Genomic DNA, 23,183 nt, shown 5'->3' with positions numbered 1-23,183 from the left:
TGCATTATTTTTTGAATAAAAATTGTTAATTTTATCTCTATCTTTACTATCTCTTTTTTGAGTGGTGTCTTTGGATACTTTGCTATCCTCTTTTTGCTAATATATGCTTATAAAGCACCCGCCTACCTTTTCTCTTGGTTATGATGGGGATACTGGTTTTTATGCTCTAAAGCCCCTTTACATTTAGGATATGTTTTTGGATATCTTTACGCTCTTGTAATAACTGCAAAGTGTCTTGTGGTGTCTTTCAGTTGGATGATATAGACACCTTGGGTAATTTTTGGAAATCTTTGCACATTGTGCAATGGTGAAACTTGTACTCCCTGTCTCTACCTCTTGTAATAACTGCAAAATGTATTCTGGGGTCCCCATCACGATCTCTTTTAATGTGCATGATACATAATTTTTGGAAACCTTTGGACATTGTGCAATGGTCAAATTTCTGCTCTCAATCTCTATATATTCTATTATTATACTTTTTTTATTGTGTTGCCCTTTTTACGGTCTCTTTAATCGTTTGTCTGGTAGCCTGATGTTTTTGGGTCTGCACTTGGACATTTTTGAACATAAATGCATTAATATGGTCCACACAATTTTTCATGTTTCAGCCTTACACAGAATAATAATATGAGTAACGAAACATGTTCTATATAGATGCTGCTAGCTCTAAATTCTTACCCACACATCCCTTTATAAAAGGAAATTCAACATAATACCTGTTAGTATACACCATATACTACTCATATACACAGCACCCCAGTAGGTGGGCGGAATGCCTGGGTGCAAATATGTGTCTGACGCTGAAACCACTGGCCCTTCCTCTGCATTACACCTGAATAATACACTCCACAGACCTAGACACTCTCTGGGACATATCCTTTAATTACTACATTGGTGCTCAAAATTATGCAAAAGATACATTCTGCTTGGTTGGGTAGTTTCCAGAATAAGTGCGTAGGCTTGTGCAAATTGGTCAATGGCACTTCTGTCTCTTTATCTTGATGATGCTGCTTCCAAGTAAAATGAGGCTTGTACATGTTCCTGACATGGGTTTCAGGCCTGACAGACTGACCACAATATAGGCCCTCGCTTGCATACACTGAATTCAGAATTAATTCTAATGCTTTTGGTGTCTCGTACAATCCAATTTACTGACATTGATCATACAGCTTCCCCAACTCCTGTATTATATTCACCTTACAGTGGCTTTACTCGCTATGACAGTGATTCCATTGTGATCTGGTGGCAAAAATGAACTGTGTACCTTACAAAACACAGCACCTGGTGGCCCTATGAAAATTAAAAGCGACGGCATAATGACATGGCGGTGGACATGGTGGTGTTGGCGAGCAAAGTGCAAAATTCAAATAGTCATGCTTCAAATGACATTGTAAAGGGATGGGGAATATGTATTCCACTATCTGGCTAACTATTTGGCATGAGGGAGGGACGTCCCAAATGTAGGAGTGAGAGCTCTCCCAAATTTATGATATAAGGCCACCTGAGGGCCCTTCCCATACTCAGGTTTCACGGCACCTGCTGGCACTCAGCTAATTGTCAGCGAAAGCTGCATAATGTCATGGCAGTGGACATGGTGGTGGTGGCAGGCAAAGCCCAAAATTCAAATGGGCATGTTTTAGCTGGCATTGTAAAGTGATGGGGAATATGCATTCCACTACCTGGCTATCTATTTGGCATAAGGGAGGGACCTCCCGAATGTAGGAGTGAGAACTCTCCCAAATGTATGATACAGGGCCACCTGAGGGCCCTTACCAAAATCAGGTTTCACGGCACCCGCTGGCACTCTGATAATTGATAGTTAGGGCTACATAATGACATGGTGGTGGACATGGTGATGGTGGTGGGTGATGCCAAAAATTCAAATGGGCATGTTTGAAATGGCATTGTAAAGGGATGGGGAATATGTATTCCACTATCTTGCTAACTATTTGGCATAAGGAAGGGTCCTCCCAAATGTAGGAGTGAAAACCCTCACAAACGTAAAAGTAAAATAAAACATATGCTGAAGGGGAGGGGTTTTTTGCGTTATATACATGTAATTATGAAAGAAATAATGTTTCTAAGCATTTTTCCCTTTAAAAAATTGATTTGGTTTTGTAGGTCTTTTTTAAAAATCCGTTAAACCGGCGCAATAGTCTGACAACATTTTTCCCAGATGCCATATGTGAATCAGAAAGGCATGCAGGCATCTTCTCTATACTGTTCCCATTTAGTTTTAGCTCTTTCCAATCCATTTCAGCTTTTTCTCATGCCCCCAGGCCTGTTTGTTGGGTCCAGCAGAAAAATATTCGTCTTTCCCATTGACTTGTTTTGGATTCGCTATTTGGTACGAATACACGGATGTAAGAAATTATTCATGCCAATTTTCCCGAATCCGAAAATTTCACTATTCGATCATCACTAATGATAAGCTTTTGGTGCATTTTTTTGCAAAGTGGATTGGATTTATAGAAATCTCATGCCCACTGTGCATTTTTTTACTCACTTTAAACTGACCTGTGATGGGTGTTTCAGATCCGCAGCAAGTCCATTTCTCTTGCCAGTACGCTGATTTTTCATTGCGTATTTTCCCCATAAACTTGCATTAGATGCGGAAAATCCACAGGAAAAAAATGCACATGCGCTTTTAGTGTATTTCCGCTGCAGAAACATCAAAAACACATGTTATGTACCTAAGTATAAAGTTTTGTCAAAGCAAAAAACCTAGGCGGTATAAAAAACAAAGCAACTATATTTAAAGCACAACACACCAGAGCCAAAAAAAACGTAGGGTCAAATATTTGATAAAAATACATAGTAAAAAAGCAATGAAAAAAACACAAATAATTTAATTCAAATAATAGGGGCAGAACTTCTGAAGCGTCAATAACTCACCAAAAGCTCATTGTTGGAATGTAGCCTTACTTCCATGGAGCATTTTGGCACAAAGCACCAATCCTCGGCAATGGGTCAATTCCTTTTGATAAAGCTTCAGCCAGTGTAGAAATACCATTAATGGAAACATAATGATAAAACACAGCATAATATATCTTCTGCATCAGTCAATAAAACATATCTTATCATATTAAAACCCCGATGTTGTTCTTACCTCTGTGAAATAGAAAGTCTAATTTTTAACTTTTACATAATAAAGCAAAACGGTAAATATTTGGTTCCTTATTGAATGTGATTTTGCCAATTAGTATTCCTTGGTAAATAGTTTTAGTTCCAAAAATATTGTCAGTAGGTGAGAAATTATCATGAAACAAAAGCTTATTCCAGGCCCCTAACCTGACTAACACAGCACTCAACATCTGCTTCCATCTATCATCCGGCACACTATGGCAGTAAGTATTGATTATGTAATGCATTCACATTTCATTTACCCATAAGTATTGTGTTTGAGCAATATAATACAGTACAAATCCATTTGCAAAAAAATATGCAATCACACATAATGGTATTTTTATAGGTAAACTCATTGCAGTACATCTCAGTTGTGTTGTACCATGAGATATAAAATTATTTTATTTGCAATAAGTACATTAGACTTTTGGCAAATTATTCAGCTTTACAATGAATGAACGTTCAATGTAATAATCTATCAATATTGTAATGCAGTTTTAAACAAGGTTAAGGATAGGATGAGCTTAATCAATGTGAAATATTTTTTTACTGCCATAACTGGATATAGCAGAATATTTCATGTCCATAAAAATAAAGTAAAATACAAATCTGATATATGCGCTTCTCACTGCCATAAACAAGACAAATACAATAATTTGCTATGAATGGAGGGCTGGAAATGTAAAAGTGACTGAATACTTGATATAATCACAGAGAAAAATGTTTATTTTTATACTTGAAGGTGCAAAGAAGCAATTTTAGGCCTCATCAATCAGTTAAACCACTTTATTGAATTCGATAGATGTAGATTGTTCATACCTCATACTTTAATGTTTTGACTTATATTTTAGACATTCCATGAAATAAGGTAAACCGAATCTCCGTATACAGGTATGGCTGAGTAGAAAACTAGAGAACTTGATACTTGTACAGTATCACTATATGTGTGTATATACAGCTGTACTCAAAAGATTACATATCCTGGCCGAATGTTTGCTTTGTTGGACTTTTTTTCAGAGAATATGAATGATAACATCAAAACATTTTCTCCAACCATGGTTAGTGGTTGGGTGAAGCCATTTATTGCCAAACTACTGTTTTCTCTGTGGATATAGCACTATGTGAACAGCCAGCTTCTTTAGCAATGACCTTTTGTGGCTTACCCTCTTTGTGGAGTGTGTCAATGACTGCCTTCTGGACATCTATCAATTCAGCAGTCTTCCCCATGATTGTGGAGCTCACTGAAACAGACTAAGGGACCTTTTAAAATGCTTAGTAAGCCTTTGCAGGTGTTTTTGTTAATTATTCTAATTTACTGAGACACTGACTTTTGGGTTTTCATTGGCTGTAAGCCATAATCATCAACATTAACAGAAATAAACAATTAAAATAGATCACTGTTTTTAATGACTCTATATAATATATGAGTTTCACTTTTTGTATGGAAGAACTGAAATAAATTAACTTTTTGATTATATTCTAATTTTGTGATAAACACTTGTATATATATATATTGTGACAGAGTCACTGGTGAAGTGATGGAGGGGAGATACATGTCATTGCGCATGATGGCGTCATTGATGTAAAACCAGAATAGTTTCCTTCAGCATACTACTGGTTGGGACGGTTTATTGAGAGTTATGTTATGGGCTGGTTTTAGTGGACCTCCATAGAGCGGGTGGGAGGGGGTCCACCATATCTCCACATGCAGAGTCCTGACAAGACCTGTGTGATGTCAGGATCATGTGATTGAGGAGTCACAAGATATTGGCTTAAATGGCTGAAGGCCAGAGCTTTGAGCGTTCAGTGTGAGTCTGGAGAGAGAGCACTCAAGGAAAGTGTGTGCTAAACCTGAACCATGGACATTCCTGCCTGTGAGAAGGCAGATTCCAACTAGGACAAGGACGATGTGTGTTTTTTTTGTTTTGCTGTTTTGCCCAGAGGGCTGTATTTACTTTCCCAAGCTTGGTCTATGCTGTCTATAATATACCGAGCCTTTTCTCAAAGAGACAGTGTTCCGGTTTAATCTCTGTGTCCAGCCAAGTGAGCTGCTCTACCACAATAAATGTAAAATTTATTTCCAAGATGATACAGCCTGGGCTCTTCATCACTTACATGTTATAAACCCCCACCACTTGAAAATCTACAGTGTCAGAGGTTGCTTTATCTGAGTAAAGCCTAGCTACGCTCCCTTCTGTCGAGTGCAAAGGTCGGTCCAGGTTTCTAAGCTTTCCCCCAGACAACAAAGGTGACATCCCCGACAGTTCCGGACCTGGCGTAAGAGAGGCCCCCCTGGACCGGTCCTTCTTCTTACAGGTCGTAAAAGTATTGATGATCCCAAAGACCTGTCTGGGCTCATATCTCTGCTTGCTGTTAATCAAACAGAAGTACTCCAGTGGTATGCGAACTCTCAGTTTGGATGGACACTCTAGTACAGACTTCAATTACATCACCTTCATTCTCAGAACATAGCATAATCTATTTCTCTGCGGGGATTTTTTCCATTGAAAGTCCTCAACCCATTTTCCTACTCCTGCATGCTTTGGTGGGACTCAGTGACTGATACATTACTTCACCTTAGACATGGGACTAGTACAGTGGTTTTATATTACATTCAATTTCAGAATCAAGCCTCTGAATTTGCTTGGAATAATGAAACTCTGTTAGAACTTTTCTATGCCGGACTCTCAGAAGCGATCAGTTGACTTCCTTCAACAATCAAGTTACTCTTGCAACCAGAGTTGATTTTTTTTAAGAGATCCATTGAAAAGGAACAGGATCTCCAGCTACCACAAGCTTCACTTAAGTTTCCTCCTCTGGAGGTCTTACTTAAAGCATAACTGTCATTTCAGGTAACCTTCAAGAACAAGCACACATACAGAAGCACGGAAATCATTATATGTGAATTCTGTACAGCACTACTACTGACCTGTGTGGCTGGGCATCTAGCAATAAATTTAGATAAACAGTTGCTTGAAGCTATAGCTCAATCTCCATGTCTCTAATTGTGCAGAGAACTCTTACTCCCTCTCTCCTTTCTACAGAGTATAATACAAGGTATGACTTGATACCTCATCTTGCTGGCAATCCGTCTTCCTTTTGCCTATATGAATTTGACCAGTTTTTTTTTCAGAGTTCACAAGAAAGGGGGAGGGTAAGAAGTGACTCATAAGTGGAGAATAAAGCATATATATCCAATGAAATATATTGCAAACTTAGACCTGGTCCTAGTCACTCTATCTAGAATATCCCAGAGGGTTCCTGTCCTTCACTTTTTAGCACCAGGGATTGGGACTTACAATGAGGCTCCCTGTGTTATGTCCATTCAGTAGCTTCTGGTTGTACAAGTAAAGTCTGTCTGAGGATGTCTGCTCAAAAAGGCTATCTTAACCCCTTTCTGACCTGGGACGGGATAGTACGTCCGAGGTCAGAAGCCCCGCTTTGATGCGGGCTCACCGCCGGAGCCCGCATCAAAGCCGGGACATGTCAGCTGTTTTGAACAGCTGACATGTGCCCGTAATAGGCGCAGGCAGAATTGCGATCTGCCCGCGCCTATTAACTAGTTACATGCCGCTGTCAAACGTAGACAGCGGCATCTAACTACCGCATCCGGCCGGGCGGCCAGAAATGACGGCATCGCTGACCCCCGTCACATGATCGGAGGTCAGCGATGCTTCAGTATTGTAACCATAGAGGTCCTTGAGACCTCTATGGTTACTGATCCCCGGCAGCTGTGAGCGCCACCCTGTGGTCGGCGCTCACAGCACACCTGATTTTCTGCTACATAGCAGCGAACAGCAGATCGCTGCTATGTAGCAGAGCCAATCGTGCTGTGCCTGCTTCTAGCCTCCCATGGAGGCTATTGAAGCATGGCAAAAGTTAAAAAAAAAAGTTAAAAAAATGTGATAAAAATAAAAAAAATATAAAAGTTTAAATCACCCCCCTTTTGCCCCAATCAAAATAAATCAATAAAAAAAAATCAAATCTACACATATTTGGTATTGCCGGGTTCAGAATCTCCCGATCAATCAATTAAAAAAAAGCATTAACCTGATCGCTAAACAGCGTAGCGAGAAAAAAATTTGAAATGCCAGAATTACGGGTTTTTTTTGTCGCCGCGACATTGCATTAAAATGCAATAACGAGTGATCAAAAGAATGTATCTGCACCAAAATGCTATCATTAAAAACGTCATCTCGACACACAAAAAATAAGCCCTCACCCGACCCCAGATCACGAAAAATGGAGACGCTATGAGTATCGGAAAATGGCGCAATTTTTTTTTTTTTTTTTAGCAAAGTTTGGAATTTTTTTTCACCACTTAGCTAAAAAATAACCTAGTCATATTAGGTGTCTATGAACTCGTACTGACCTGGAAAATCATAATGTCAGGTCAGTTTTAGCATTTAGTGAACCTAGCAAAAAAGCCAAACAAAAAAACAAGTGTGGGACTGCACTTTTTTTGCAATTTCACCGCACTTGGAATTTTTTTCCCGTTTTCTAGTACACGACATGCTAAAACCAATGATGTCATTCAAAAGTACAACTCGTCGCGCAACAAATAAGCCCTCACATTGCCAAATTGACGGAAAAATAAAAAAGTTATGGCTCTGGGAAGGAGGGGAGTTAAAAACGAACAAGGAAAAACGAAAAATCCCAAGGTCATGAAGGGGTTAAGTAGGGTGTGGTACTGCCCTACTCGGCACAGCAGGTAGCTGATTTAATTTCCCAAGCTTCTGGGCAGCACACACACCCATTCTGTCTAGCTGGGTGACATCATAAATTCCAGATATACCAATGTTCCTGACTTGACATGTCTGCTCCATCCAGTGATATTTGCCAAGAAAACTCCATCATTAGTGACACAGAGCAAGTACGCCACTCATGAGGTATCGGGGTCTGGGACAGCATTTACAGCTTTCTATTGAATGTCACAGTAAGATTAGGTGGGTGAGGGATCAGTGTAGGCATCCTTTGCCGGGAGCCTGATACCACGCAACACCTCTACCTGATTTCATGCTGAGCCACACTCAGGTGGCACAAATATCTGTTTTGTAGACTACCTTTGTCAGAAAAATGTAAGGATAGTACAGGAGTGTTCACATTTCTGAAAATTATTGGCAGGCACCACCAAAGTGGCATCAATTTCAACACAGTAGAAATAGTATAATAGGGACCAACAGGTCTTCCAACCCAGCAGATGGACACCCAACCAGGAGTGTTCACATTTAAACAAATGAGGGCCTTACACCACAGAAGTTGCATCAATTTCACCACAATATAGATAGTATAATAGTTACCGAGAGGTCTTCCACTACACCCAGTCCAGCAGATGGACACCCAACCAGGAGAGTTCACATTTCCTAAAATTATTGGCAGACAATACCAAAGTGGCATCAATTTCACGACAGTAGAAATAATATAATAGGGACTGACAGGTCTTCCACTACACCCAATCCAGCAGATGGACGCACAGCCAAGAGTGTTCACATTTAAACAAATGAGGGCCTTACACCACAGAAATGGCATGAATTTAACGAGAATAGAAATAGTATAATAGAGACAGACAGGTCTTCCATTATGCCCAATCTAGCAGATGGACACCCAACCAGGAGTGTACACATTGAAACAAATGAGGGCCTTACACCACAGAAGTGGCAACAATTTCACCACAGTAGAAATAGTATAATAGGGACCAACAGGTCCTCCACTCTGTCCAATCCAGCAGATGGACACCCAACCAGGAGTGTTCACATTTCCAAAAATTATTGACAGACACCACCAAAGTGGCATCAATATCACCAAAGTATAGATGATATAATAGGGACGGACAGGTCTTCCACTATGCCCAATCCAGCACATGGACACGCAACCAGGAGTGTTCACGTTTAAACAAATGAGGGCCTTACACCACACAAGTGACATAAATTTCACGAGAGTGGAAATAGTATAATAGGGACCGACAGGTCTTCCACTATGCCCAATCCAGCACATGGACACCCAACCTGGAGTGTTCACATTTCCAAAAATTATTGGCAGACACCATCAAAGTGGCATCAATTTCACCACAGTAGAAATAGTACAATAGGGAGCAACAGGTCTTCCACTACACCCAACCCAGGAGATGGAAACCCAACCAATAGTGTTCACATTTCCAAAAATTATTGGCAGACACCACCAAAATGGCATGTATTTCACCACAGTAGATATAGTGTAATAGGGACCGACAAGTCTTCCACTACACCCAATACAGCACATGGACACCCAACCAGGAGTGCTCACATTTCCAAAAATTATTGGCAGACAATACAAAACTGGCACCAATTTCACCACTGTAGAAATAGTATAATAGGGACCAACAGGTCTTCCACTATGCCCAATCCAGCAGATGAACACCCAACCTGGAGTTTTCACAATTCCCAAAATTATTGGCAGACAATACCAAAGTGGCACCAATTTCACCACAGTAGAAATAGTATAATAGGGACCGACAGGTCTTCCACTATGCCCAATCCAGCAGATCGACACCCAACCTGGAGTTTTCACATTTTAAAAAATGAGGGCCTTACACCACCGAAGTGGAATAACTGTCACGAGAATAGAAATAGTATAATTTGGACTGACACGTCTTCCACTACAGCTAACCCAGCAGATGTATACCAACCATGACTGTTCACATTTCCACAAATTTATGTTAACATCAGCAGCAGGCACAGAAGCCACACTAAAGGTATCGCAGAGTGCAGTTACGTTACATTAATGCATCACACTAAAAAATGCAACATCGCCTAGTCTGTACAGTCTGCGACTGGGGTGCAAAAGTCATTGGAGAGCCATGAATTGTTCATCTTGATGAAAGTTAGGTGGTCTATACTTTCAGGGGACAGCCGGCTGCATTTATCCATCAGGATACCACCAGCAGCATTGAGGACATGTTCTGAGAGAACGCTGCCTGCCAGGCACCATAAAACCTCCAAGGCATGTGAGGCGAGCTCAGGTCACTCCTCCATTTTGGAAGACCAAAATTTGAAAGGGTCCAAACCCTCCCTGATGGTATTGATATTCAATTCTAGATAGTCCTGCGCCATCCTCTCCATTTGTTCACCACGTGTAAGACTTGGACTCTGTTGTGCTGGTGCATGAGCTGATCTAAAAAAAAGTGTCAAAGGACTCACAGAAATTGCTTCTTCCACTTACTTAAAATCTTGTACACCCAAATAAGACACAAACAACAAAATAGTGCTCAAGTGAACCAGTGCTCAGAATTAAAATTTGGATTGATCTCACCAAAGATGATGGACAGTAGTATACTTCCAACTGTAAAGATGAGGCCCGGGGTGTTAGGAGTCGAGTTTCCTCTGCTGCACAGGGGGAATCTCGATCCGTGTCTGCTGCGGTCTCCCATGCGGTTTCGGCCGCAGTGGGCTCTGCTCAGCGGAGACGTCGCTCCCAGCGTCTCGCTGGGGCTGATTTGGTGCATAGGGTCACTACTGCCTTTTCTGGCTTTCCTATGGTACCCTGCACTGATCTGCGGTGAGCGAGCCTCTCTGGGACTAAGTCCTTGTTTACTCACACTGAGCATGCCCAGGGCAGGGTCTCCCATTGGAGGTCGAGGGCCACATGTTCGGTCACATGCTCAGGTGCTGCAGTACATTCCATTGGTCCTTGTGGAAGGTCCTGAAAGGGCAAAACATGCTCAGGTACTGCAGCACTTTCCATTGGTCCTTCTGGAAGGTCCTGAAATGGCAAAAACTTCAGTAGCAGCTTCCTGTGCTGCAACTATATAAACTGCGCATGACCGCACGGCCATGTGCTAGTATTGTCTTATGTTATGTGCTTTGTGCCAGTGTGGTCACATGTATGTGTGTTCAGGGACCCGGCTGAAATAAGCCCCTAGAATGCTGGCTCCTCCGGCGAGGAGATTGAGTCTGAGTGTATTCAGGGACCCGGCTGAAATAAGCCCCTAGAATGCTGGCTCCTCCGGCGAGGAGTTTTGTGTGTTTGTGTGACCACTGACTGCTCTCTGTTTGGGCAGTTAGCCTGTGCCTCTGTGGAGTCTAACAGGGCACAGTGCTTTCCTTTCACGGCTACTCAGTGAATTAACTGAGTTAGTCTATACCGCCATATAGCTCCGCCGTTTGCTAGCAGCAGGTACTCCTGCACGGTGGACCCCGGGCTGCGAACGCACCAATATCAATAAACATCTCTATTTACTCGGTGCGTTCCGCTAGCCCTAACACGGGGGTATGATGTAGAGGCAGGGCTGGGAACGTACTATCTACCCTGTATGCCCCTGTGTAACTCCTGTCCTCACAAGGACAGGCCCCAAGTGGACCTCACTGTAGAGAACCGCAACATCAAATGTAAATAAGGGCAAAGTCCTTTCCTCTCCGGGACATAAATCCTTATCCTCCCTATGCGTTTCAACTCCAATCGTGGAGAATCATCAGGAGAGTTCAGTAGAGATAGGTGCCAATATGCACATTAAGTCCAAGTATAAGTCCGTGCATATTATGGGTCCTGCAGTGGCTAGGTGCCCCAGAATGGAGGTGACTGTCTGTGTCCACAGTCTAAGATAAGTGGACTGCTGCTAATGTTTTGGAGTTGACGAATTGATGTGCCTGAGGTTGGAAGTCTAGAGCTGCGATGTGAACTGTTTGCTTCACTGCTGTTTTGGGGAAAAGCTCTCTTAAGGTTGTGTAAAAGTGTGTTTCGATACTCCAGCATTTGCGGGAACCTTTCCAGGGCGGGAAGCATCTGGCAAAATTTGGTTTTATAACGTGGTTCTAACAGAGTGGCAACCCAGTAGTCAGCAGTATTCCTAATCATAACTATACGGGGATCATGTTGCAGATAGTGCAGAAAGAAGGCACTCATATGTCGGGCTCTACCATGAGGTCTAAGCCCATGCTGTGTTGGTGACTGGGTAACAGTGAGGCTTGTTTCCTCCTTCCCCTCCCGCCAATGCAAATAACAGAGAGGGGAGGATTATCGTCTTCATCTGAGAGTTGCTCGCCCATCACCTCTTCCTCCTCCATTTGTTCCTCGGATTCTGCACCTTCAATAACAGTTTGTCTGTTATCACCAGCCCCCCTCGATTGCAGTAATCCACCCTCCCTTGGCACCCACCTGTGTGACGACAGTCTGGAACTTAGAGACAATGTTATCCCTTCCGCATTCTCCTCTGGTTCCTCCTCTTCTTCTGGGACCATCATCTCCTACAGCCTTCTGAGACTTGTATCGTTCTCCGATAATTTCCATAGATTATGAAGACTGGTTCAATAATGTGCTCTGCTATCTCCTTCAGTACCCTAGGATGTAATTCATTTGGACCTGGAGACTTGAATTCATTTATGTTAGCTAAGTATTCCCTCACTATCTCTCTGTTTATATAAAGTGTGAATTCTTCTATTCCTTCAATAGTACAGTGAAGATCAGTTGAAGTTACATTTACTTTCTGAGAAAAAAAAACTGATGCAAAATAAGAATTTAAAAGTTTGGCCTTCTCAACATCATTTTTTACCACTTTACTATTTTCTTCCTGTAAAAATCCTGTAGCATCTTTGACTTTTACTTTAAAAGTATCAGCAAAATCCTTTCTTATTTCTTTTGATGTTTCTTTCAAGCCTTAATTCATTATCAGTTTTAGATAATCTGATGTTCTGCAGGTTCTGCAGACAGCATTATATTATTCTTTACATATGACGCACTCTTTCCATTTGATAAACTTTTCCTTCTTCCTTTTTAAAAAGGGCTAGTTCTCTTTTCTATAGAGTGAAAAAAGCTATGTTTATGGCATAAACTGAGTATATGAGGCTCAGTAGATACACTCAGCATATGCGCCAAAAGCTTTCCCTTCTACATTGGATGAGCAGATTTAGAAAAACGATATGTGAACAGAGCCTTCATTGTCGATGGAAAAGGAAGTGTTTTTATTATTGCTGCATTATAAATATATTTGCTTTTTGGCCATTCACTTTTTCATGAACTGGCCATAAAAATAAATCAATATGTACAATATAAATTGTGGGATAATAAATGCAAAAGTGAATCTAAGCTTATGCTCTAAGCCAAAAACCTTGTTCCCATCCATCTATTCAGCCTTCAGCTTTTTTCTGTCATCCAACAAGGCAGTGACACACTGGAAGCAAACTGATGGGATGTCAGATCCCATTGTTTACTATGGGACCATTCACATTCATCTGGTGCATCAGATGTTCCACTGGACCCCTCAAGAAGCCGTATCACAAAATACTGTACTTCATGTTATGTTTTTTTTTATCTGGCTTACCAGTTTTACAATAGAAACTGGTGAAAAATAGAGATGACAATTGATTGCATTTTGACAATTTTTAACTTTGTTTAAAGTTTTTTCTATGCATGCCATTTTCCTTTGCAATATTAACAAGAACAATACTACTAGTCATGCCATCAAGTGCTTAGCACTTACTAATGAAACTTCATTGGTATTCAATATAATGATTTTTCTCATATTTTAGCCTGTTTTATTTTAGTTTGTCTCACACGAATCTCATAGCGGAAGATCCCTTTTTTATTTCCCCTTCTAAGAGTCAAAGTGTAGAACTGCTAAGTATAAAGCACATCTATTTATTACATGGGTACTTTGCACTGAAGAGGGCAAACAACCTGAAACACATGTCTGCAAATGGAGTTTCTAGTTTAGATTCTTATCCTAAGTCACATGGCAAGTCTCTTGAATCTATTCACCCTCTAGTCTGTTTTCACCTAAGGCTGGGTTCCCATTGCGTTATGGGAACGCGCTTAACGGACAGCGTTGCACGGCGAAATTAACGCCGTGCAACGCGTCCGTTAGCGCGCCCATTCACGGCAATGGGAACGCGCAGCACTAGCGCGTGCCATGTTCGGCACGCGCTAGCAATGCGCCGGTGTTTTCTGGCGCGCCGCGGACGCTGCTCGCAGCATCCGAGGCGCGCCCGCGGTCCGTTCCCCGCTCTCGCAGATCGAGGATCTGCGAGAGCGGGGACGTTACCGCGACCCCAGGACGCGGCCCCATTAAAAACATTGCGTTAGCGCAACCCGCTAGCGCTAACGCTAAACGGGTTGCACTAACGCAATGTGACCCTAGCCTATCTGATCAGGCCAAATTTTATAAATTTTGACTAGTGTCAGTTTATGTGGCAATACCTCTGCAACAATTCAACGTATCCCAGTGATTCTGAGACAGTTTTTTTGTGACACATTGTACTTCATGTTAGTGGTAAATTTAGGCTAATATGTTTTGCGCTTATTTGTGAAAATATGGGAATTTTGGCAAAATTTTAGAAAATGTAGTAATTTTCAAACTTTTAACTTTCATGCACTTAACCCAGGGAATTATATCACACAAAATAGTTAATAAATAACATTTAACACATGTTTACGTTACATAAGTATATTTATCAGGAACATAATTTTTTCTGTTAGGAAGTTGGAAGAGTTAAAAGTTGTTCAGCAATTTCTCAATTTTCCAACAAAATTACAAAAAACTATTTTTGTATTTTTGTTGGGCCCACATCACATATGAAGTGACAATGAGAGGTCTATATGACAGAAAATACCCCAAAATGTCACCATTTAAAAAGTGCACCCCTCAGGTGCTTCATAGTGATTAAAACAATACGGAAGGGAAAAATGAAAACATTTCCCACAAAAATGTCAATTTGGCTCCAAATTTTCCATTTTCATAAGAGTAACAGGAAAATGAACAATACAATTTGACACCATTCATCTTTGGAACACAAAATTGGCTGGAATCGATAGTGGATGCCATTTTTGAAGAGCCAATGGTGTGCCTAAACCCCACCACAAGTAACCGATTTTGGAGACTACACCCCTAAAGACACTTATCTAAAGGTATGGTGAGCACCCTGAACCCACAGGTGTTTCACAGAATTTTTTAACATTGAGCCGTAAAAATGAAAAAAAAAAAATCCCAGCAAAAATGTTAGTTTTGCTACAAATTTTTCATTTTCACAAACAAAAAAGGAAAAAATGGACCATAAAATTGTATAATTTCTCTTCGGTACACTAGTACCCCATATGTGGTGTAAAACTACTGCTTTGGCACATGGCAGGGCTCGGAAGTGAAGGAGCATCAATTGAATTGTGGAGCTCAGTTTTGTGAATTGTGAATGCCAAGTCAAATTTAAAGAGCCCCTGGTGTGCCAAAACAGCAGAAACCCCCACAAGTGACATCGTTTTGGAAACTACACCTCTCCAGAAATTCATTTAGTGGTGTAGTGAGCATTTTTAATCTTCAGGTAATTCACAGAATTAAATAACATTAGGCTGAGTAAATGGAACATTACTATTTTTTCCACTAAAATGTTGCTTTGGCCCCAAGGTTTTAATTTTCAAAAGAGATAATTGAAAGGTACATTTTTATGCCATTTCTCTTAAGTACACTAATACTCCATATGTAGTCAAAAACTACTTTTGAGACACAGTGGAATGCTCAGAAGGGAAGGAGTGCCATAAGTTAATGCAGATTTTATTGTTATGGTTTGCAGATGACATAACCCACTGGAAGAGCCCCTGAGGTCCCAGAACAGCAGAACCCATCAAAAGTGACCCTATTTTACAAACTACACCTCTCAATGAATTCATCTAAGACTGCAGTGATCATACTAACACCACAAATGTGTCACAGAATTTTATACCCATGGGCAGTGAAGAAAAATTATATTTTTACCACAAGAATTTTGTTTTAGCCCCAAATTTTAAATTTTCACAAATGGATAAAAATGGCACCAAAAATGGCACACAATTTCTGCTGATTATGGAAATACCCAATATGTGTCTGTACTGTACTGCTTAGCCTCACGGCGAGAATCGGGAGGGAAGGAAAGCTATTTGACCAACTTGGACAACAAATCATACGGTAGTAGAATAGTTTGTGGACTCAATATACAGAGCTGTTATGATCTGGTGACCTTGGAGCAGCATGAAAACTTTCACTGGAGTAGGTGGTAACTATACTGACCGCAAACCCTGATCTTAACACCGCAACTAGAAGTAGCCGTGGAGTGTGCCTAACAAAACCTAGACACCTCGACACAGCCGGAGGACTAAATTCCCCTATAGATGGAAATTGGAATTCTACCTTGCCTCAGAGCAGAACCCCAAAGAATAGGCAGCCCCCCACAAATAATGACTGTGAGTAGTAGAGGAAAAGACACACGCAGGCAGGAAACAGGATTTAGCAAAAGAGGCCACACTAGCTAAAATAGGAAAGGATAGGACAGGATACTAAGCGGTCAGTATTAAAATCCTTCGCAAAAATATCCACAGCAGAAAATACAAAAACTCCACCATCTAACTAAAGATGGGGAGCGTATATCTGCAACTCCAGAGAATCCAACAAGACTGAGAAAACACTGACACAGTCTAAGCTGGACAAAAGAAAACAAATGAATAGCACAAAATATAAGCACACTGCATGTGTGCCACAGAAAAAGAAACAGATACTTATCTTTGCTGAATTGGCAGCTAAGCAGGAGAAGCCAGAAAGAGATCAAACTCTTCACAAGAAACATTGACAACTGGCAAGGACTAATGAATCCTGCAAACCTAAATATCCCAGTCAGAACTGCAATCAGCAGATACACCTGGCCAGGACTGCAACTCAGAGACAACTGCATTCCCACCTACAACCACTGGAGGGAACCCAAAAGCAGAATTCACAACACAGAGCCCTTTAGTGACAGAAGAGCAGAATCCTCTCCTTAGTGATCCCATTTTGGAGATTACATCCTTGTAGGAATTTATCTACAGGTGTAGTGATGATTAAACTCCATGGGTGTTTTCCAGAAACAAGCAGCATGCCATGATTAAGTCGTCAGTCGAAACACATCGGATTAACGCTGCTATACCTTGAAATTCGGCGCAATATGCTGTGAGATACAATTATGGTTTATATTTTTGAGTGGTTTACCTCAGCTACCATTTTTTAAATGAAGAAATAAACAGAGAATGGTTTTAATTCTATTCCTGCTGGATTTATCGTATTTTTTCTGTGGACGGCATATGAACTCACTCCTTTTGAAGATGGTACCGTTGTCCCACTATGCTATCTTCACCTCTGTGTCAGACTTGTGCTGGCGGTGTGATGTTGCAGTCGGGTCTATGTTAGATGTATGGTAACCATTCATTCTGATTTAACCATTCATCCAAATGGCCAACATGTAATACCACATTTTCACTTTAGGACAAGTTGGAGAGAGATTGCAATTAGCGGATCAACAAGATAATTGTTATTAGAGAAGGCATCATTTCAGTAATTAATAAGCTTTTTTTACCAACAAGTTAAGAATATCCACACAGAAAATCTATACATATATATTTTATTTGGAGTATTGCAACATGTTTAAGTCCCCAAATTATCCCACTTACCATAAACAATGTCTGTGAAATCTTTAACATGAAAGTGCACAAAGTATGATTTGTAAGTAGACTCAATAGATGATGGATGAGTGAAATGTCCTCTTTGGTCAGTAATCAGTTCAAAATGACTCAAACATGGCTCCCATCACAATGTCTCATCACAATGTCTGGACGAATACTTGAAATCATCAACATCATCTCTTAACCAGGTGAGAAACGAAGCAGAAAGGAATTTCCTTCTGGTCTTCTAAATTCCAGGATATTCTTGCCAACCTGGCCCTTGTCTCTAGAGGAATGGTATCATGCTGCAAAAAGGTGCTTTTCTAAACATGTCCGTGTGCATTCATAGACAGATATGTGGGCATTAACAGAAGAACTTGACTTTTGCTTTGGTATTAAATAACATTATTTTTTACAAAATGCATTTAGAAATAAAGCTATATATAGATGGTGGGACTGAAAAGGTTAAGTCCCCCTGTCCTTTGAAATATAATTCACCCCCACTCATAAATAAATAATGTCTTTCTTGGTCTCTCTTCCATGCCAAGATCAATATCCCTTAACATCTTACTTATTTTATTACTGCTTTTGGTTTTCTGGGCCTGATTGAAAGTTGTTCCGAGGAAATCTTTGGTTTTGCTTAAGTGTCCGTGACATGTAATCATGACTTTCCTTGCAGTTTAATTCCAACCAGTCAATCAGTTAATCCACTTCAATTGATTCTGTGCTCTCTGTTATCGGCTTGCACTCGTTGGGCATCCTCTGATGTCGACTCAGCTGTGTGGCTTGCGTGAAGCTCCTCTCGCACCTCTCGCATCTAGAGGAGGCAAACATAAAAATTAAGACCATGGAAGCTTTGGTGTTTGTGTCAGAAGTTTTCTCAGTGTACTTAATAGGAACAGACACTCAAAAGCGGCCTCTGGTTTCATCATCCAAAAAGGTTTAATTGGCGGCTACTAGCGGTGCCTTAGTGACTATAATAGGGCATGGTCCGTCTGATTCAGATCACAGGAATCTGTCAATAGGATGGGGGGGAGGTGATTTCTCTAGAGAGGGCTGTCTTGTCCCTGCACTGATCACTGTCACATCAAATAGATAAAGAACAAAAAGAGATTTTTAGGAGAGAGCCATCAAAGTAGAATCGTGTCTGTGGTTTTCTGCTCTGCAACCTCCCAAAAGAAATTGATGACAAATAGAATTTCATCTTCTGCTAATTTCAGATCTGGGATTCAATGATTTGGGTTTCCTATGAGCCTGGAAGTGAGACATGAGCTCATAAAATAAGAAGTATATACTATGATGCATATATAAAAAAGAAAACATACAAATTGACACTTTATTGGCCAAATGAAAAGGAGATGACAAATAGTATACAAAAAAGGTCATATAAAAAGACACATTTATTACATTTATGATTATAGACTAATTTATTATAGCAGATATTAAATTGCAGATATTTAAAAAAAAAAACTGCAAAAAAACCATAGCAACTTTCTTTTAGAAACAGCACCACGTCTGTTCATTTTTTGTGTCCGGTATCGGAGCTTAGCTTCATTTGCAGTGCATAAAAATATTGACTTCCTCACTAGTCCGTCACTATCTACACTATTAGCCGGCCATTCAATGCACATTTCATTAAAAAAATATAAAGGATGAAAAACATAATGAGAGAAGAATTCTGTTTTTGCTTGTTTCATTAATGATAATGAACGTTTCACTTAAAATTACATTTAAGTCATGGGACATTTTTTTATAAGAAATCTTATGAGTGTTTCAATACATTAGAAGAAACTTTTCCTATCTTACGGACTCGGTTTGTTCTTTACAACCAATATTATATTGTTCTCAAGAAGTGTAAGTACATGGTGTGTTCTGAAAATGTGTTCTCAAATTTCCAATAAAGAAAGCTAATCCTTACGGGTCAGCACAACCTGGCCCATACACGGCAGTGACAGTACATTGGCAGAACAACTGCTGTTTATAGGATTACATTAATATGTTAACTATATAGGAGTCATGACCAATTGTCCTTATCCTTAGATAAAATAAGGGTGAAACTCACCAACAGATGATCTCCAATAAAAACTTAAAAGTCACTGACAGAATCTTAAAGGGGTTATTCAGTGAAAACAAGTAATCACCTATCCAACCTACTGATCGGTGTTGGTTAGATCTCTGATGCAGAGTTTATATCTTCGACAAGGCATTTTTATCTCCATTAAAAAAAATGAAGCAACAGGTCTATCCCCAGGCATCCAGCCTGCAGCTCCATTTTGTAACGGGTATAAAAATGCCCCGTCCAGGATAAAGATTCCCTATTCTGTCTCAGGAATCGGACCCCCATTGCTCAGAAAGGTAGTTTTCTGCATGGCTAACAAAAAAAGCTGAACACAGCATTTTTCAGACCCATTGGGTAAGCATAGAGAGACAGTCAAGTCTTTAACCAATCGCTCTACTTTGCAATGGGAAAAAGTGCTCCATTCTGGTGATTAGTGGGGGTCCCAGTAGTCAGACCCTCACTAGAGATGAGCGAGTGTACTCATTTCTCGGGTGTTCCCGAGCATATGTTAGTATTCGGAGATTAAGTTTTCATCGCGGCAGCTGAATGATTTACAGCTACTAGCCAGCTTGATCACATGTGAGGATTGCCTAGCAACCAGGCAACACCACATGTTCTCAGCCTGGCTCATAGCTGTTAATCATTCAGCTGAGGCGATGAAAACTTAATCTCCGAACACAAGCAAATACTCGGAGATCACCCGAGCAACGAGTACACTCGCTCATCACTAATCCTCACCGATCAATACCATCACCCTACACATAGGTGCTGACTTGTTTTCATAAGACAACCCCTTTAAAGGGGTTCTTCGGACTTAGACTATAAGTCTGCAGTCATTCTATGTGACTGCAGATTTGTAAATACTCACATCGCTCACACTGCACGCTATTAGGATTCTCAGGTGTGTCAGGCGAGTGACCGCAATGCAAGTATGTGATTTGCATACATGCGGTCATTAGCCAACTATATGGGCATGGCATCATTCAATGCAGGTGTATTGAGCTATCCGGAAACAGCGTAGTCGGAATGTGGCAGGAATTTTCATATCACATACATGCAACCACATGACCGCTCGTTCTTGGCTCAGGCTCTGGAGAATCCTCACAGTGTGCAGTGTGATGTGAGGATTCACAAGTCTGCAGTCACATAGAATGACTGAAGATTTGTAGCCTAAGGCCGGACAAACCCTTTAAGTTCAAACGTTTTGATGAAGTAGGTCTGGGAGCAGCCATTTTACTACTGAAAACTAAATTTAGCCTGCAAAGAAATAATATCATTGAGGTACGAAGTGCCTCACGTCTCACTAACTCACTAACACAAACATTTCTAGGGAACTAACTCGCTGAGCATGGTGCAAGCCCATGCACGTCTGTGACTACAGGTCCGCATGATGGATCCATTTTTAATCTGTTTACTTTCATCACTTTGTCTATGTCTGCAATCCCGGACTGATATATGGTACTTAGGATGCATGAAAACATTCCCTTACACTTCTGGCAATATATTCACCTGAGCTGCCGAAGTCATTGGGCATATACTTATAAATGGGTTGTTTTTCCTTGATTGTCTTTCTGGGAATATTCTTAGCTGCCTGTTCTACTGGTAAAAAAACTGCAGTGTGATTTTGACAAATGTAAAATGTCAGCTTTAATGTATCAGACCTATCAGCTCAATGAAAATAACTCAGAAGTATTGATTGGCTAATGATTTTTGGTGTATTCATTAATGTCTATGGGCAGATGATTCTCTCCGAGCGCCTGGAGTGCTGATGACACATTAGTGTATTGCTGATTGTTTATTAGAAAACTGATTAGTTAGTGGATTGGTGTGCCAAAATATACTACCTTTTACTGCATGACAAACTTGGAACAGAGGCATTTACTACTTCCCAAGCACTTAAATACTATCTCACAGGTCTGCATTACCCTCCCTTTAATCTCGATGTAGTTCCAATAGAAGAGCTTCGTATAAAGGTAAATAAATAATTCAAGATCCCAAACCCTTTCTTGTCCTGTGGCATGGTACTAAGGTGGTTAATGCGAACTGCCATGGCTGTACGCAGGCTCAGGAGCGCCCTTACAACTCTTGAGGGGAAAAATAGTTATAGTTTTTTAATGTAATAATGAAATACAAAAGCAAGGTGGAAGTATTAGTTTTCCTTGAAGAGACCATCTGAATATGTGAGTATGGCAATGATCCATTAGGGATGAGTATTCAAGTCAGCTCTCTGCAGAATACTAGAAACTATCTTGCAATTACCTCCTCGGAAAGGTAATGTATGTATCTTATCAGTCAATGCCTGACCCTATGATAAGCCTTACAACATGACCAGGGATAGATGCCAAGCTAAAAACTCCTCTATGGACAGCCTGATTGGAGAGCTTGCCACCTCATCAATGGAAAGTCTAGAGGGCAGAATGGAGAGAGTACTGGTTCTCCTTAAAGAGACCAGTGGAATATGGAGTCTTTTTGGCAATGCTCCATGGGAGAAACGTATTCAAATTGTCTCACTCACAGAAGGAAAGAAATTATCTCACAGGTACCATGGTTAGACAGTGTACTAGTATATCTCATAAGCCAACCCCTTAAAGTCAGACATAGCCTAATTATTGAATTCAATAATTTAAAGGTATGTTCCCACATAGTGTAAATATTGAATTTTTCTGCTACATTTCACTGCACAGAAAATCAGCTGCTTTTTACTTTTAGAAGTTGGAGTGTTTTTTTTTTTTAGATTTGGCTATCTTAGGAGGATATCTGTTTGTGCAGGTAACTATTACTGTGCAGAATTATTAGGCAACTTAATAAAAACCAAATATATTCCCATCTCACTTGTTTATTTTCAACAGGTAAACCAATATAACTGCACAAAATTTAGAAATAAACATTTCTGACATACAAAAACAAAACCCCAAAAATTAGTGACCAATATAGCCACCTTTCTTTATGATGACACTCAACAGCCTTTCATTCATAGATTCTGTCAGTTGCTTGATCTGTTTACGATCAACATTGCGTGCAGCAGCCACCACAGCCTCCCAGACACTGTTCCGAGAGGTGGACTGTTTTCCCTCCCTGTAGATCTCACATTTTATGAGGGACCACAGGTTCTCTATGGGGTTCAGATCAGGTGAACAAGGGGGCCATGTCATTAGTTTTTCTTCTTTGAGACCTTTACAGGCCAGCCACACTGTGGAGTAGTTGGAGGCATGTGATGGAGCATTGTCCTGCATGAAAATCATGTTTTTCTTGAACGATACCGACTTCTTCGTGTAACACTCCTTGAAGAAAGTTGTCTTCCAGAAACTGGCATTAGGTCTGGGAGTTGAGCTTCACTCCATCCTCAACCCGAAAAGGTCCCATAAGTTCATCTTTGATGATACCAGCCCATACCAGTACCCCACCTCCACCTTGATGGCATCTGAGTCAGAGTGGAGCTCTCTGCCCTTTACTGATCCAGCCTCTGGCCCATTCATCTGGCCCATCAAGAGTCACTCTCATTTCATCAGTCCATAAAACCTTTGAAAAGTCAGTCTTAAGATATTTCTTGGCCCAGTCTTGACGTTTTATCTTATGTTTCGTGTTCAAAGTTGGT

General features: G+C 40.6%; 1 protein-coding gene across 1 annotated transcript in view; it reads right to left on the bottom strand.

Annotated features, from left to right (window-relative positions):
- Positions 1-17,473: 17,473 nt before the first annotated feature.
- PRDM6 (PR/SET domain 6) overlaps positions 17,474-23,183 on the bottom strand; it is a 169,217-nt gene continuing 163,507 nt past the window's right edge. Inside the window, exon 8 of the mRNA XM_069745386.1 lies at positions 17,474-18,346. Coding sequence (XP_069601487.1) covers positions 18,232-18,346 — 115 coding nt within the window. The 3' untranslated portion in view covers positions 17,474-18,231. The remainder of the gene's footprint in view (positions 18,347-23,183) is intronic.

Source organism: Ranitomeya imitator, chromosome 1 (assembly GCF_032444005.1).
Source record: "Ranitomeya imitator isolate aRanImi1 chromosome 1, aRanImi1.pri, whole genome shotgun sequence".
NCBI classification, from domain to species: domain Eukaryota; kingdom Metazoa; phylum Chordata; class Amphibia; order Anura; family Dendrobatidae; genus Ranitomeya; species Ranitomeya imitator.
This window is presented reverse-complemented; position numbering and strand designations above follow the sequence as displayed.